Genomic DNA, 17,262 nt, shown 5'->3' on the forward strand with positions numbered 1-17,262 from the left:
ACAAAACAAACATTGAACTAAAGACAAAAATTATAAGACGGGCTAGCGCCCCTCAAAAATCGTTTTGTCCCGCCCCGACCCTTTGGTGTGGTTTGGGTTTTACATGACGTTAGTGCCCTAAGCAAACATTAAAGACTGGCTGGCAAACAATTTACGTCAACTGCTCTAAACAAACTTGGCTTAGCCTCACGTAGCCATATGAAGCTGTCATAGACCTTATGCATAGTCTATACAATGTAATCACCACTCTCCTATAGTCTCTACAATGTAATCACCACTCTCCTATAGTCTCTACAATGTAATCACCACTCTCCTATAGTCTATACAATGTAATCACCACTCTCCTATAGTCTCCACAATGTAATCACCACTCTCCTATAGTCTATACAATGTAATCACCACTCTCCTATAGTCTCCACAATGTAATCACCACTCTCCTATAGTCTATACAATGTAATCACCACTTTCCTATAGTCTATACAATGTAATCACCACTCTCCTATAGTCTCTACAATGTAATCACCACTCTCCTATAGTCTATACAATGTAATCACAACTCTCCTATAGTCTCTATAGTCTCTACAATGTAATCACCACTCTCCTATAGTCTATACAAAGTAATCACCACTCTCCTATAGTCTCTACAATGTAATCACCACTCTCCTATAGTCTATACAATGTAATCACAACTCTCCTATAGTCTCTATAGTCTCTACAATGTAATCACCACTCTCCTATAGTCTATACAATGTAATCACAACTCTCCTATAGTCTCTATAGTCTCTACAATGTAATCACCACTCTCCTATAGTCTATACAATGTAATCACAACTCTCCTATAGTCTCTATAGTCTCTACAATGTAATCACCACTCTCCTATAGTCTATACAAAGTAATCACCACTCTCCTATAGTCTCTACAATGTAATCACCACTCTCCTATAGTCTATACAAAGTAATCACCACTCTCCTATAGTCTCTACAATGTAATCACCACTCTCCTATAGTCTATACAATGTAATCACCACTCTCCTATAGTCTCTACAATGTAATCACCACTCTCCTATAGTCTCTACAATGTAATCACCACTCTCCTATAGTCTCTACAATGTAATCACCACTCTCCTATAGTCTATACAATGTAATCACCACTCTCCTATAGTCTCCACAATGTAATCACCACTCTCCTATAGTCTATACAATGTAATCACCACTCTCCTATAGTCTCCACAATGTAATCACCACTCTCCTATAGTCTATACAATGTAATCACCACTCTCCTATAGTCTATACAATGTAATCACCACTCTCCTATAGTCTCTACAATGTAATCACCACTCTCCTATAGTCTATACAATGTAATCACCACTCTCCTAGCCTCTCCAAGCCTACCAACTATTCACTCAGCTCTGAATTCTTACAGTCAATACAGTGTGGCAGCGGTGGCCGAACGGATTGCGGAGCGGTCTTGATACCGGAAGGTCGCCAGTTCGAATCAGCGGTCCGACACGTTAAAATTACCACCGCTGAAGTGCCCTTGAACAAGGCATTGAACCACTACGATGAAATGTTCTATGAGCAGGGCCTTTCATTTCATTAGTGTGTAGAGCATTGGTTCTCCAACATTTTTGTCTCTGTAAATAAACGTTATATCCTGTAAATATCTTTTTATGTCGACGGGGATGCACCGATACATCGCCCACATATTTGCCGGTCAATATCAGTATCGATCTGTTGTTGATAAGGCATACATTTTGCGTTGGCTATGTTGTTTATCTGCAGCCTAACCAAGGTGTAGATTCTGAACCGTTATTTATCCATACTCCAGTTTTAGATGATAAGCTACTCACCAATTTTGGTGACAGAGAGATGTGTTTGGGTGTACTAGTAACTAGTAATAGGCAATATACCGGGGTATTCCAAATCTGCCGAGGGCAATACTTATTTTTTGCAATGACAGATTTGTCTAGTCTAGTTAGTCCGCTCCTCCTCTCCTCTCACCTGTCCTCCTCTCCTTCCAGCAGCTTCCTGTAGGTGGCGATCTCAATGTCCAGAGCCAGCTTCACGTTCATCAGGTCCTGGAGTAGGAGGAGTAGGGGGGAGGGGAGAGGGAGAAGAAGAAGACGAAGAAGAAGATTGAGAGTTCATTCGTCACCATTTGATTATGCCTGAACAGTCTGTCTGTCTGTCTGTCTGTCTGTCTGTCTGTCTGTCTGTCTGTCTGTCTGTCTGTCTGTCTGTCTGTCTGTCTGTCTGTCTGTCTGTCATACCTGGTACTCTCGTAGCTGTCTTGCCATGTCCTGCTTGGCTCTCTGCAGAGCATCATCCAGGTCTCTGGTTCTGGCTCTGGCCTCCTTCACCGCCAGCTCTCCTCTCTCCTCTGACTCCGCCAGCTGGTTCTCCAGGTTCCCACGCTGTGGAAGGACGTTATATACTTTATAAAAAGGTTCCCACGTTGTGGAGGAATGTTAGAGCAGTGGTTCCACACTTTTTCCGTGCTACAAACAACCGACGGCTTGGAATAAACTCCCATTACGCCTAAGACAGGCAACCTCTACTAGATAGCTTTAAAGCACAGCTCAAGAAATACCTATTTCTTCACTCTTGCTTTTAGTCCAAAATTTCTGTGTTATTCATGTACTCACTGTTCTGCCTGATTCGCTGACTTGTTTTGGCTGTTATTTTAAAGATAATTGTTCTATGTCCTTTTATATATTATTTTAAAGTTACTTTGTTTTTTTTCTCGCCGTCAGTTGATTCTGAGACAAACCGGTAGGATAATTTGTTTATTTTTCTAACACGGTTCTTATTTAAGAAACGATAGCGATAGCGATATAAGAAACGTGTGGAATTCAGAATGGGGGGCAAACACGCGACCCAGTTAGGATGTGTAAATTCAGACTATTAACTAACCACTTTTTGACTCTGTCAAAAATGTTCAATGGTTTCCAAGTAGAAATAACTAATCTATAAGCTCACAGCACATCGGTTGAGGGTCATAAAATGCGAACTGTGTGTTTGTGTTTGTGTGTGTGTGTGTGTGTGTGCATGTGTACGTACATGTGCTTTGACAGACTCAATCTCACTCTGAATTCTGCTGATCAGCCTGCAGACCTCAGCGATCTCTCCCTTGGCCATGCGCAGCTCGTCTCCAAACTGACTGGCCTGCACCGCCATCTGGTCAAACTGCAGGCGCGCGCGCACACACACACACACACACACACACACACACACACACACACACACACACACACACACACACACACACACACACACACACACACACACACACACACACACACACACACACACACACACACACACATTTTTGAATACAAACAATAGTAGATGCACAAAATTGGGAAACTCAACAAGTGTTTCAGGATAAAGGAAGCATCATTTTCATTATTGGGCATGAACATTTTAGATGATGAAACACTTGAACTTATAACAATTCTGTCGTGCCCAGCAATGTACATTTCCTTATATATGTACATAGCAGCCATTAAGCATATGTGACAGAGTTTATATACATAGGCATAGCAGCCATTCAGAATATGTGACAGAGTTTCAGTAACTGGGTTGTGGTCATAGTGCAGACAATGAGGAGGAAACGTATTAGAGGGAAAACATTGAGTCTGGTCAACTTGGAAGGACCTGTAATCTGGCTTTGATTGTAAATCAGCAGGAATTAAACCAGTCCATTGTTGCTGTTGTTGTTTTTGCAGTTGTAACATTACGAGGTGGCTCAGTGCATTGACCGGTGATACATTATGTTCTACATTGTTAACTGAGATCATACAGTTGGTAATAATGTCCTCAGAAACTGCTACAGTTTCAGCGTCAGGTCAAACATACTGTAGCTCAGGGATACCTCAGTTCTCACACAGAGGTCATTGAGGTCAGGAATTCGCCCCTGCCAATGCCTTCCATTCTGAGCAGATTTGCTTGAGGCAAGAACTACCCCAGGTCCATGAACCGAAAGTGAAAGCCACCAATGTTAAATCTATTGGATCACATATCTAAGTCATCCAAAACCTAAACTTGCAACCGCGACTAGCGACGTGGCCAAAACAGACAGTGAATCAATGAGTGTGGCGGCCATTTAGATTTTCGGGTCATACCCCGTCTACATCAAGCTAGCATTTACAGAGCTAACGAGATGTAGCTTAGGGACCAGAACTGGGACCTGCTACATTAAGGCTGTGCTTTCTTCTGAACCCTCTGAAGGAAGCTTGGCCCCTCTTGCCAAGGGCACTATGCCGTTTCATGTCTGGAAACAGAAGCTCTATAAGTTCCCTGACAGTCTTGTTTGTCATCGTTGTTTATCATGTTTATCAAGTGAGGGAAGTCAGGGTCACAGGGGTCACCTACCTTGGTCTTGTACCAGTTCTCGGCCTCGTCTCGGCTGCGAGCTGCGATGTCTTCATACTGAGCTTTGACTTCAGCAACGATCTGCTCCATGTTCAGACTCCTGCTGTTGTCCATCTGTACGACCACTGAGGTGTCCTTGATGCTCCCCTGAAGCTCTCTGAGCTCCTAGGATATTAATGATAATAACAATAACTAGAAATGCACTCTGTCGAGATGCCAACTTGTGCCTTGCACACATGTATGTCTGCTGATTCAAGCTAAATATCAATGCATTGCTTATGTATTGCTCAAACGCGTAACCTGAATGATGAACTGAAATTCTCGTGCGCATGGCTCTAAAGTAAACTATAATTCAATGTTGTATAGCTCTAATCTGATTCAATGTTACAATGCATTCAAGTTGTATGTTTTAAATTTGCACGCCTCACGTTAATCTCATTAACTGTCTTGATATGTGCTTGTTCTTGTATACCCAATTACCCATGAGGGGTTTGATAATGTTCTCTGATTTTGCTTAGCATGCTACTTCAACAAAAGCAGAGCAGAGCCTTTAACACGTTTAACTGTATTCCATTTTTTGTTGCAACTTTGACTTGAGTGTCTGAATAATAATAATAATAATAATGGTAATAATAATAATAATAATAACCTCTTCATAGATGTTTCGTAGGAAGTTAATCTCGTCAGTCAGAGCGCCCACTTTGTCCTCCAGATCAGCCTTCACTAGGTAAGCTGAGTCCACGTCCTGAATGCACACGCACGCGCGCACACACACACACACACACACACACACACACACACACACACACACACACACACACACACACACACACACACACACACACACACACACACACACACACACACACACACACACACAGTGTGTTGAAGTTAGGTCAGAGATTAAACACTGTAGTGACCTCAATGAAGGGGTGGAAACAGGAGACAGAGAGAGAGACAGACAGACAGAATAGGAACAGTGGATTAGGGAGTGGACAGTATGATCTAATTCACACTCTAGTGTGTTGTGTGTCACTGTGTGTGTGTGTGTGTGTGTGTGTGTGTGTGTGTGTGTGTGTGTGTGTGTGTGTGTGTGTGTGCGTGTGTGTGTGTGTCTGTGTGCCTGCGTGCATGCGTGCGTGCGTGACCTCACCTTCTTCAGGATAACAAAGTCATTCTCCAGGTTGTTTCTTCTGTTGATGTCATCCTCGTACCTGACAGAGGACGAGAGGTTATAGGGTTAATATGATGATGTCATCCTCGTAGAGTACTACTACTACTACTTATTACTACTACTACTACTACTACAACTACTACTAATAATGATAATAATACTACTAATAATCATACTTGTGTTTAAAGTCCTCCACCAGGCCCTGCATGTTTCGCAGCTCTCCGTCCAGTTTGGTCTTGTCGTTGTTGACCAGGTCCATCTGTCTCCTCAGCCCTGCCAGGTAGGACTCAAACAGAGGCTCTATGTTGGAGCGACTCACCGTCTGACCCTGGAGGAGGTCCAGCTTCGTCTCCAGCATCTTGTTCTGCTGCTCCAGGAACCGAACCTGACACACACACACACACACACACACACACACACACACACACACACACACACACACACACACACACACACACACACACACACACACACACACACACACACACACACACAGAGGAGAGGTGGGTTTAAAATAACGGAACCCCTTTTGGTGTTACCCTTCAGGATTAGGCTGCAATCACGCAGCCCGTTCGGCAAACAACGACTTATGTTACATATTTCGTGTAATGTTACACATGTTTTGGAAAAGGTTTTTATTAAATCAATAGCCAAAAATGATGCATATCCACAAATTTTACAGGCATGTACCGATTCACTCAACTCACGATACGATTTAAATGCGGTTTTGAAGTTTTGTTTAAACAAAAAAATAAGTTTTATTATTTCTTTCGTATTATTTCTCTTACAAAGATCCTGTATTTTCTTCTCTTTTTTACGACATTTTAAATTGTCACCGGTTCCATTTGCGATAAATCATCACATGCATGGTCTGTATCAGAATGGACTTCTCAGTCAGTCCTTGGCTTTCCTCCTCAGCCTGTACTAGGCCATCACTACAGCTTGTATTTCCAGCCTGTAGCCAGGAGGGCTCTCTCTGTCCATGATATGTGTTCTCACTCTGACACAAAGAGCTGTGTTTTGTTCTGTTCTGTTGTGTTGTGTTCTCTCAGGCCACTAATCCCCCCGGGGCCGGGCCGGGCCGCCCGGCTCGCCATCAGCTTACATTACAACCCTAATCATGGCATAATGGGCTGGAAAATGGAACACATGGATTGACTGGCATCATAATGACCCATTTTAACTTTTAAATTGATCATTTTAAATACACCAAGAAAAACAAGAATGACCCATAACTGCCAGGTGTAACAAGCTCTTCTAGCGCCCGCTTTCGTTCATTGCCGACATTTGTTGGTTCACTCACTGTGGCTTGTTATGTTTGTCCTCTAACATTGGCTTCTGTTAAGTTCTGTTGCCACTCGCCCCACGGTTTTTATGCCGTTCAGACTATCATTGGCTTAGGAGGCAGCCAATCGTGACTAGGTCACTAGTAAGGTGACTAGGACTGAGGCAGCCAATCATGACTAGGTCGTCACTAAAGTTGTCTTTACGGCTGGTTGCAAATTAATGTAGTCCAGGCGCTTCCAGGCGCTTTTCAAGCACCTGGCAAAAAAAAGAAGAAATCCTTACAATTCACACACAAAGCCACGTGGTCAGAGTAATGGGATGTCGGAGTCGGAATAGAGGCTGTGCGTGTGACATCATCATCATACCCGGAAGTTATGCGGGAACACCTACTGAGTGGCAAAAAACTACTTTCTGGCCTTGACAGCCCATACCATAGATATTTAAAAAATATAAATGCCTCATTTGTCGCTGCACTTTCGTTGGAGAGACCTGTCTCCAACGGGAGGAGGAAGTCAAGCAGAATCTCGGAAGGGAAGTGCTGCTGGGAAAGAGGCTCTGATTGACCTACCGAACGTCCCCTTCCGTTCTTCCGTTTTGCTTCCTCTATGCTTCGCAAGGAATCTCGGGAAAGGTTGCCAATACAATCAATCACGCATCGCCATCGCCTCCCGTTGCCTCCATGTCGCCTTCCGTTGAGATACAGACGCCCCAGAGCCGTCTACCTTTATATGTCTATGGCCCATACATCCAAACAGAAAAGTCCTATCTGATTGACAGCCCATACATCCAAACAGAAAAGTCCTATCTGATTGACAGCCCATACATCCAAACAGAAAAGTCCTATCTGATTGACAGCCCATACATCCAAACAGAAAGGTCCTATCTGATTGACAGCCCATACATCCAAACAGAAAAGTCCTATCTGATTGACAGCCCATACATCCAAACAGCAGAATCCAAATTCTGTCGGAATTACCATCGGATCCCCATGTGCATACCCTCTATAATCCCTCCTGCTATAATGGGCAGTACGTCAACCTGCCAGGTGGAACTACAGCAGCAATAACTGCCAGGAGGAGTGAACCACATAACCTTGTTGTCAGGCAGAAACCTCTTTTCTCCATATTCTAACTTCAAACAACGCCCTACTTGACCATACTACAGCGTCATACAAAATAGCAAGTCACGCCGAGTTTTGAGCTCGTGGATCTGCAACTTTTTATGCTTTTGAATTTGAATCCTGAAAAGTTAACGGTTTTGGACATATGAGGTTTCCACCTGACATGTAAAACCAAACAGGAAGAGCTCTAATAACAGCTGAGGTAAATAAAGAGAGAATGAACAGCTGACCTAGATGGAAAATAAAAGACGTTGCCCCGCGCCTCGCAGCCAAACACAACGCGACAATGGCTGTGTTGTTGTGTGGGTGTGGCGTTCATGCGAGGTCGTCAGACCTTCTCATTCACACAGTCACGTCTCACAGGGGTCAGCAGTAGCACTTTCAAACATAATGGTTGGGAGAAGAAAGAGGTTTTCAAGTAGGTCCAGAAAGATATACTAGTGTTGTTGTTGTTTGAAAGCTACAAAAACATGTTTCCTGTGTGAAACAGTATAGCTGACACGGAGCATGTTCTTTTGGGTATGAGGTGAAAGGTTTTGTTGCAATGTTAACTTTAGTATTGTCTTGTGTTACTTATGCCTTATTTTAGGGGGTTCCCAGATGATTCACTTAATTAATGTGAAACATTGTTTTATCTCACTCAATAGTAAACAAATCAACATACAGTATAAGTGTGTATACAGGCCCAGGTATCTGTAACATTTCTAAAGTTACAATGTAATGACCTTTAAAGACCTTTTTAATTCCAATTTGGCCAAATATGATGTCAAATATTACATAAGAGAGAGGCAGTGTGAGGCGTTGTGAGCTTGTAGATTGGCTATTTTCACAATATGTATCTGTGTGGAACCGAGTCAAACTATACGTATATACTATACGATCGAGTCAAACCATCATATATCTGATCGGGATCATGCTGACAAATGCATGCTCAAATAAACAACTACACCAAATAACCAACCCTTTAGAAACAAACTCAAATAAGCAACTACACTTCAGAAACAAGCTCAAATAAGCAACTACACTTTAGAAACAAGCTCAAATAAGCATCTACACTTTAGAAACAAGCCCAAATAAGCAACTACACTTTAGAAACAAGACCAAATAAGCAACTACACTTTAGAAACAAGCTCAAATAAGCAACTACACTTAATATACAAGCCCAAATAAGCAACTATGCTTTAGAAACAAGACCAAATAAACAACTACACTTAACCAACATTTAGAAACAAGTCAAAATAAACAATTAACCTACACTTTAGAAACAAGACCAAATAAACAACTAAACTTTAGAAACAAGACCAAATAAACAACCACACTTTAGAAACAAGTCCAAATTAACAACTACACCAAATAAACAGCTACACTTTAGAAACAAGACCAAATTAACAACCACACTTTAGCAACAAGTCCAAATAAACAACTAAACTTTAGAAACAAGATCAAATAAACAACCACACTTTAGAAACAAGTCCAAATAAACAACTACACTGTGGCTCATGGGGAGAGATGGGAAAACTGTGAGGTTCCCAGTTCGATCCAGGCTCCCCCAGAGTTAGTGTCGAAGTGTCCTTGAGCAAGACTCCCTAATTGCTCCTGATGTGCAGGTTGGTGTCTTGCATGGTTTCCTCCGCCATCGGTGTATGAATGTGTGAATGTAATGCACAATATATGCAAAGTGCTTTGAATAAAAGCACTATATTTTTTTTAACAAAATGTCACTTTCACCACCTTCAACGTTGAATCTTTTTTTAGTTTTGTGATCTAGACCAGGCCTGGGCAACCTTTAGGCACGGGTTCCAACATTGGCACAGTGGAGGGTGATCACTGGCACACTGGCACTGGCCGTGCAGTGAAACCGTTTATATGTAGCAGAGAGGCTGTGTGACTCCGGGCCGTGCAGTGAATCCGTGGCGATGTGGGGAGCAGTACAAACAATAGCTCTTTTGTGAGAGTTGTCAGCGACTCCGTGAGAAAGCAGAGTCCGTCCCCGGAGCACGGAGGGTATCGGTGACCAAAATATTATCACACATAATGCCCTCTGTGTGTCTCGTTCAGCGACGTCACAAAAGATGTATTTGAAAGTCATAGTTCAACAACACACATCATCTATACGTTAATTGCTGCCCAAACAGAAATAACATGCACCATTAAAGTATGAATTTCAGATTGTGTTGCTGATTAAATCATTTAGAATAATGCTGTAGTCAACACTTTCCCCTGTATCAATCTCTCTCTCTCTCTCTCTCTCTCTCTCTCACGCACACACACACGCACAAGGGGATCCTTGGGGGGGTTCCTGGGGATCGGGGCTAAAGTAGTTAACGCAGCATCACAATCCCCGGAACTTCCAGATCCACAGGAACGTGCCCAGGGTGCCGGCCCGGTTCTGGCGAGCCGCCCCGCGTCCGAAACGGTCGAGAAATGACAGAGTTACCGTGTGGGGGTCCCAGCTGGTCCCTCTACTGTACTGTACTGTCACTGTACTGTACTGTACTGTACTGTACTATCACAACCGAAATCATCATATATACAGTTAATGTGTGTGTGTTTGTGTGTTAGGCTGCACTACAGTGACACTTGGTGATGAAAACCAACCAAGCGCTATTTTCGTGCTCGGACACAGCCAGAGACACACAAAGCTCCCTATGAGTGGTTGCACCACTCAAAAAAAAGAAAATGTTTAAATCTGTCACCATAAGATTATATGTTGTTGATAATACCAAAAACAATAATAGTATTATTTATTTATTTTTAAAGATATTTTTTTGCGGCTTACGCCTTTTATTGTTTTTTTTTTTTTTGAAGGGACAGACAGTAGGCTGACAGGAAACGGGAGAGAGATGGGGGAAGACATGCAGTAAAGGCCGTGTCGGGCTCGGGAGTCGAACCCGCGGCACACTGCGACTGGATTACCAGTCGGGTGCCCAGACGGTTACGCCACCGCCTGGGCCAATAATAGTATTAATAATCAATAATATTCTAATAATAAATATATAATAAAATAATAATAATAATAATAATAATCTTGCCGATGAAAGTAGCGAAGGGTTTTTGATAATAATAATAATAATAATAGTAATAATAATAACCTTATCGATGAAGGTAGCAAAGCGGTTGTTGAGGCTCTTCATCTGCTCCTTCTCGTGGGTGCGCGACATCGACAAGTTGGGATCGATCTCCAGATTGAGCGGCGCCAGCAGGCTCTTGTTGACGGACAGCGATGCCAGCGAGGAGCCCAGGCCTCCTCCCAGGCTGTGGTGCCCATTGGTGCCCGCGTACAGCGAGCTGCTGCTGAGCGACGCTCCGCTGAAGCCCCCAAAACCTCCGTACCCGCTCAGCCTGCGAGCTCCACCCCCTCCACCGCTGCTGCTACGCACAGAGCTGCTGGAGCTGATCCGCTTGGAGCGACTCAGACTCATGGTGGAGAGTTGTTGTGTGAGTCGAAAGAAAGTACGACAAATTGTGTTGTTTGAGTCGAAAGAAAGAAAGAAAAATGTTTTAAGACGAGAGAAGGAATAAAAGCGATGCTAAAATAGCTGTAAACGGAGAGTGAGTGAGTGAGTGAACAAAGATCAAAGCAGGATAGAATGAAACACAGTGCAGTGAAGAGACTAGAGACAACCACAGAAGGAAAGGCTTCAGGTCTCAGGTGATACCGTAGTACGTGACCCGTTATTTAAAGCCTCTGTCTGGTGGGCGGATCCCGAGGCAGGACAGGACAGGAGTCGGATGGCAGGCCCATTGTTGTGTCGACACTGATATTGTAGGTGTTGCACTGTGACTTTTTGTGTATGTGTGTGTGTGTGTGTGTGTGTGTATATGTGTGTGTGTGTGTGTGTGTGTGTGTGTGTGTGTGTGTGTGTGTGTGTGTGTGTGTGTGAGTGAGTGAGTGAGTGAGCAAGACAGTGAGATTCCTGTGTGTATTTGAGAGTCAGTAGTTCTAAAAAATAATAATAATAAAAGATCTGAGCTGTAATAGAAACAATTACAATTGTAGTGTTCGGTCACACTTTGCAGATATGGGGGTGCCAGATATGGGGGTGACATGTGAGAATGTTGGCTGGTTGAAGACCAAGCGTGCTTCAGAATTCTGAAATATACTTCCATCGGAACTAATATGCAGACAGTTGTGTACTGATAGTTACAATTCTTTCATTTGAATTACTTACTTGATGTCATTCGCTACAAAAAAAGAAAAGAAAAAGAAACAAAAATGAACGCAGGCACAAATAAAATGAGCTATGTTTTGCCAGAGAAGCAAGTAGTCCCTCAACATCCTTACTAGGTATTGTCTTTTTAAAATGACCTTCCATCTTCCATCTTTCTGGTGACGCTCAGCTCCACCTGACGATCAGTTACTGGCCAAATTTCAATACCAAAATCTCGGCCACTCGCTCATTCACACTCGGTTGCGTTCCGGCCAGGTGGGCCTTTCTCAGAGGACGTCCCTTGTCTCGTCAGAGGAATTAAAATATGTAAAAAGGACATTTGTTGTGTGCTGGCACTTCCTTCTTTCAATTTCGTATTTTTGAGCCTTGCACCTACAAGAATATACTCTTCCCGTGTTGCGGGTTGTCTGCTTCTGCAGTCTTTGTTCCTCTCAGTACAAGAGATGCTTATATGGAAGACATACTGGTTGCTGTGGAATCCCAAAGACTGAATTCAGTCGTGGCGACTGAGAACTTCAATCCACGCAGTTCACCTTAGTTCTGGAGCACAACAGTTACTGGGACTTCACCGTTGACCCATTAGGCAATTTTAATACAGGATAGTCATGAATCCTCATGTGTTCTCAGATGTCCAGAATGACTAAAGCTTTTGTTACAAACTGCACAAGCAAAGGGCTTCTCACTAGGGGTGGGACGATACGGGTACCTCACGATACGATATCTGTGGTGATATTAGGCCCTCCATAATCATAATAATATCACGATATTCAATAAGATTTGTTGTGCCACAAACTGGCCAATAAGTGCATGAATCTTACCTCCTCCAAACAGTAAAACACTGACTGCTACAATGGGTAGCCTACTACTACTAACTAATCAATATCACGATATTGGGAGGACGACACACACACACACACACACACACACACACACACACACACACACACACACACAGCGATATGTCGATATATCGATATACTGCCATATCGATATATCGTCCCACCCCTACTTTTCACCTGTATGAATCAATTTGTGTGCTTTCAGATTCTCAGGACGGTTAAAGCTTTGATTACAAACTGTGCAAGCAAAGGGCTTTTCATCTGTATGAATAATCATGTGGGATTTCAGATGTCCAGCACGTCCAAAGCTTTTGTAACAAACTGTGCAAACAAATGGTTTTTCACCTGTATGAATACTCATGTGTTTCGTCACATTTCCACTATCGGTAAAGCTTTTGTTACAAACTGCACAAGCAAAGGGCTTCTCACCGGTATGAATCATCATGTGTCTCTTCATGTTTCCACTAGTGGTAAAGGTTTTGTTACAAACTGCACAAGCAAAGGGATTTTCACCTGTATGAGTCCTCATGTGTGTTCTCAGAGTTCCAGCTTGTTTAAAGCTTTGACTACAAACTGTGCAAGCAAAGGGCTTTTCATCTGTATGAGTAATCATGTGTGTATTCAGATGTCTAAAGCTTTTGTTACAAACTGTACAGGTAAAGGGCTGTACCTCCGTATGAGTCGTCCTCATGTGTATTTTCAGATCACCCTTTCTACCACAGACTTTGCCACACTCAACAAAAGCTTTTCTTTCCTGTTTGACTACTGATGGATGCCGTTTGTTTTGATGATTTCGGGTCCCGGGGCGGCTTGTTTGTCAACGACAATATTTGTCCTTCCACACATTGGTCCTCATTCACAACGGCGTTTACGCTCATAAAGTGACGTTACGTGAGCGGAGCGTGAGCGGACAGGCATTTACGTGGATTCCCACATTATGTGGGAATTCATGAACTTGAACGTGAACTTGACGCTGACGTTGGTTGGTCGGAAATTCCGCTAAAAGCTGCGCCAGCTCTCATGGTCGTGTACGGCTTGCGTAGATTTATTAAGAAGGCTTTAGTCTTCATGCTGAATCAATTAAAAGTCCCCAAACCTCAGATAAAATATGTAGGCATGTGTACTCAACATTGGTCAGCACATAAAAAAATGATAGCCTATATAAAAGCCAAGTATCACTTGTATGCCTATATGCATGCATTCTAGAGGCAAGTTAGTCTAGAGTCCCATACAGAAACTGCCCCCGAGCCCGACACCTTTTTATTTATTTATTTATTAGGATATTTCTAGCATGCGCGATTGGGGCTGCTCACTCGGCAGCCTTCTACTCGCAGTGCAACGCGTTGTGAGCTTGTAGATCGGCTCTCGCGCTCGCGCTGCATGTTAAAAAACAAACTCACAATTATAATAAGAACATACACTTATCTGCATTCTGCACTGTACGAATCCAACGTTGTTTAGTGTAGTAATGTCTGCAGTATAGGCCTATTTAAATTGTTTAGTTATGGAGCTCCTTTGAGTCAGTCTGACTGTCGGTGTGTGTGTGTGTGTGTGTGTGGGGGGGGGGGAATTAGCCCTATATAAAAAAATAGAAGACCACATTAGCCTATTTGAATGAATGGCATCAGCGTGTTTGAAAGTCGGCCAGTCATATCATAGTTTTAAGCCAGCTCACCTCCACTCGCGCTTGTTCACAAACATGACGGACAGACAGACAAGAAAGGCTGTTGATGATGATGATTATTGTCTCCACCAGGCCGAAGGCATGGGGAGAGAGTATGTTTTGGATACTCTCACACAGAATGGAAGACATTTAAATGGCTGACATAACCAAACTCAGTAAAACTATACCTAAACCTAACCTGAACCCAAAAAGCAGCAAAAGACCTGAGAAGAGGCCCTGAGAGGATTCCCACCCTGGAGAATAGACTTTCAACAACACAAAACAGCTTTTGTTTCGGTGAGTGACAGCAAAGTAGTTTTGTTTATTTTTACTAAAAGTCAGGAGCCCACACATGGCAGTGGAATCTTCTGTCCATGTGCAGCAGTTAGTGCCTGGCCAGGCGTTAGAGAGAACTCACTAACGCTCTAGAGTCTAGACCAGTTAGTGCCTGGCCAGGCGTTAGAGAGAACTCACTAACGCTCTAGAGTCTAGACCAAGGCTAGGAGGCGTCCCTCATCCCATCTGGTACCAGCCAGATGAACAGCCAAGCGACAGCTCCGCAGCCCTTGAAGTGTGCCTCACTTATTGTGCGTATTGCATAGTCTTTTTCTTATTGCTGCAAATTGGCCCCCTCGATCATATCGCTGCTTGCAGCTATATTTTTTCTTGATGATGATGATCTACGATGGAGTTAAGAAGCTAGACTAAAAACAGCCTGTTCCACCCAAAGAAAATACCAAATAAAAATACACAATGCAGCTTGTTGAGTTTACCAAGACTTAAAGACACCAATGCAACCCCGCCCAGACATTTCATTTGTTAATGACTTTCATTCATATGTAGAATCTAATTCATGTCGTTTGTAAGAATGATTTGCATTCACGCAAACACAGAGTCTGTGAATACCAGCAGTTCCATACAAACAGAATGCTGACAAACTACTTCACTCTATGTATGGTTTGTATACTGTATGTTTGCATGTCTTATTCACTCTCTCTGGTCCATCACTTACACTAACAAAAAATAATCATGAAAACCCACTACCATACAATGAAATGATGGCTTCATGTCCTGACCTATAGTCACAATTTGAAGACTGGATGAGTAAAACAAATAAAGCATTGATATTGAACTAATGTGTTTTGCTTAACAGAACTGAACAACTGAACGCAAATCACACAATATAGTATAGACATTTATTTGAATTAAACATATAATTCCATGATTTCTTTACAGATATATATCTTTAAAAGTCAGACCAAAATAAATCAATTGTATTGCTTCATTATTTTCTAGCATGACAAGATATTTAAATGGTTCAATAAAACCTTGAGATTGATGCAAAAATGATAGTGATTATATTTTATGAGGAAGTAGATGCTCGTCCTTCATGTTCTCATCATCAAGAAAATAAAATACAAAATAACTAGACAGCTGTTTTAGTCAAATCTTACATGCCAAAGAACACACACTACAATAACAAAAATAGGCTAGAATCATGAAAATCCAACTACCTCACTTTAAACCAATGAATTTTTCTATAGTCTAGTCATCACTCATGATCATCATCAACGTCATTGTTCCTCAGAACCCAGGACAATGTCCAAGTGGTCAAACCTCAGTTCTCACACTGGTCAGATCATCAGACAGGACGTGTCCTGGTTTGGCAGTGTTGGGGTCCAGAATGACGTAGGGCACCATGTCCTTCATCTTGTCCCAGACTCTGAAGGTCAGGTTGCCCAGGTGTTTGACCACGTCTATCAGTACCCCCGAGACCAGCTGTGGGTCCTGCGGTGTGAACTGGACTCTTTCCATTGTTGTCTTGTAGTTCTGTAGGAATGAGATGTGTTCAGCTCTCAGCTCCTCCTCTATGTCTGTGATTGTGTGTGAGAGGGTTAATATGTCTTTGTTCAGACCCTCAATCTTCTCTTTCATCAACTGACACTTCCTCTCCTCTTCCTCCTTCAGAGCAGTGATGCTTGTCTCCTCTTCCTCGTGTAGAAACTGATGGAGCTTTTTAAACTGCTTCTTAATTCTACACTTTGTGTACCGGGCCTGGAACCTAATGTATTCTGCTGTTTGCACACATTTACTCCTAACATCATTGAATGTCTTCAGTTTCTTCTGCAAAGGCTTCAATGATTTCTGGACTTCCTCCTTGTGGTCCAGTGCAACTTCGCCGATGGGTCTGAAACGGTGGTTGGTGTGTTTTTCAGAATGAAGACACACAACACACACTGGCTGTTGACATTCCAGGCAGAAGAGCTTGAGTTTCTCAGCGTGCAGACTGCAGTCAACCTCAGACCCAGATGAAGTTCTCTGACGTTTTGAAGCTCTCTGATGTCTCTCCTGTATGAAGGCCTCACACAAGTTCTTCAGAGCCAGGTTACAGGGTGGATGATCCATTGAAGATATCTTCTTACAAACTGGACATTGCTGTATTTGTTTCTCTCTCCACCATGTATGCAGACATGCTCTACAGAAGCTGTGGCTGCATAACAGGACAACAGGCTCTTTAAAGATGTCACGACACACAGCACAGGAAAAATTCTCCTCTGAAAGACACGACTGCGATGCCATAATGCCTCAATGAAGCTACAGTCACTCTGATCAAGACAATGTTCCCTGCAATCG

The 17,262-nt window shown here is 42.8% G+C and overlaps 2 protein-coding genes across 2 annotated transcripts in view; both read right to left on the reverse strand.

Annotated features, from left to right (window-relative positions):
• The window catches only part of LOC306929159 (keratin, type II cytoskeletal 8), a gene marked incomplete at its 5' end in the record, with an annotated part of 32,075 nt that extends 20,699 nt beyond the window's left edge, over positions 1-11,376 (reverse strand). The window contains 8 exons of the mRNA XM_079509576.1: positions 2,001-2,077; positions 2,270-2,413; positions 3,060-3,185; positions 4,374-4,538; positions 5,023-5,118; positions 5,527-5,587; positions 5,724-5,932; positions 11,047-11,376. Of these exons, the coding sequence (XP_079365702.1) occupies positions 2,001-2,077; positions 2,270-2,413; positions 3,060-3,185; positions 4,374-4,538; positions 5,023-5,118; positions 5,527-5,587; positions 5,724-5,932; positions 11,047-11,376 (1,208 nt within the window). The remainder of the gene's footprint in view (positions 1-2,000; positions 2,078-2,269; positions 2,414-3,059; positions 3,186-4,373; positions 4,539-5,022; positions 5,119-5,526; positions 5,588-5,723; positions 5,933-11,046) is intronic.
• A 4,810-nt stretch (positions 11,377-16,186) lies between these two features.
• On the reverse strand, positions 16,187-17,262 carry LOC306929346 (E3 ubiquitin-protein ligase TRIM35-like). The gene has a single exon (XM_079509792.1). The coding sequence runs from the start codon at positions 17,206-17,208 to the stop codon at positions 16,240-16,242; it is 969 nt and encodes a 322-aa protein (XP_079365918.1). The 5' UTR covers positions 17,209-17,262; the 3' UTR covers positions 16,187-16,239.

Source organism: Electrona antarctica, assembly GCF_951216825.1.
Source record: "Electrona antarctica genome assembly, chromosome: 9".
Lineage (NCBI taxonomy): Eukaryota > Metazoa > Chordata > Actinopteri > Myctophiformes > Myctophidae > Electrona > Electrona antarctica.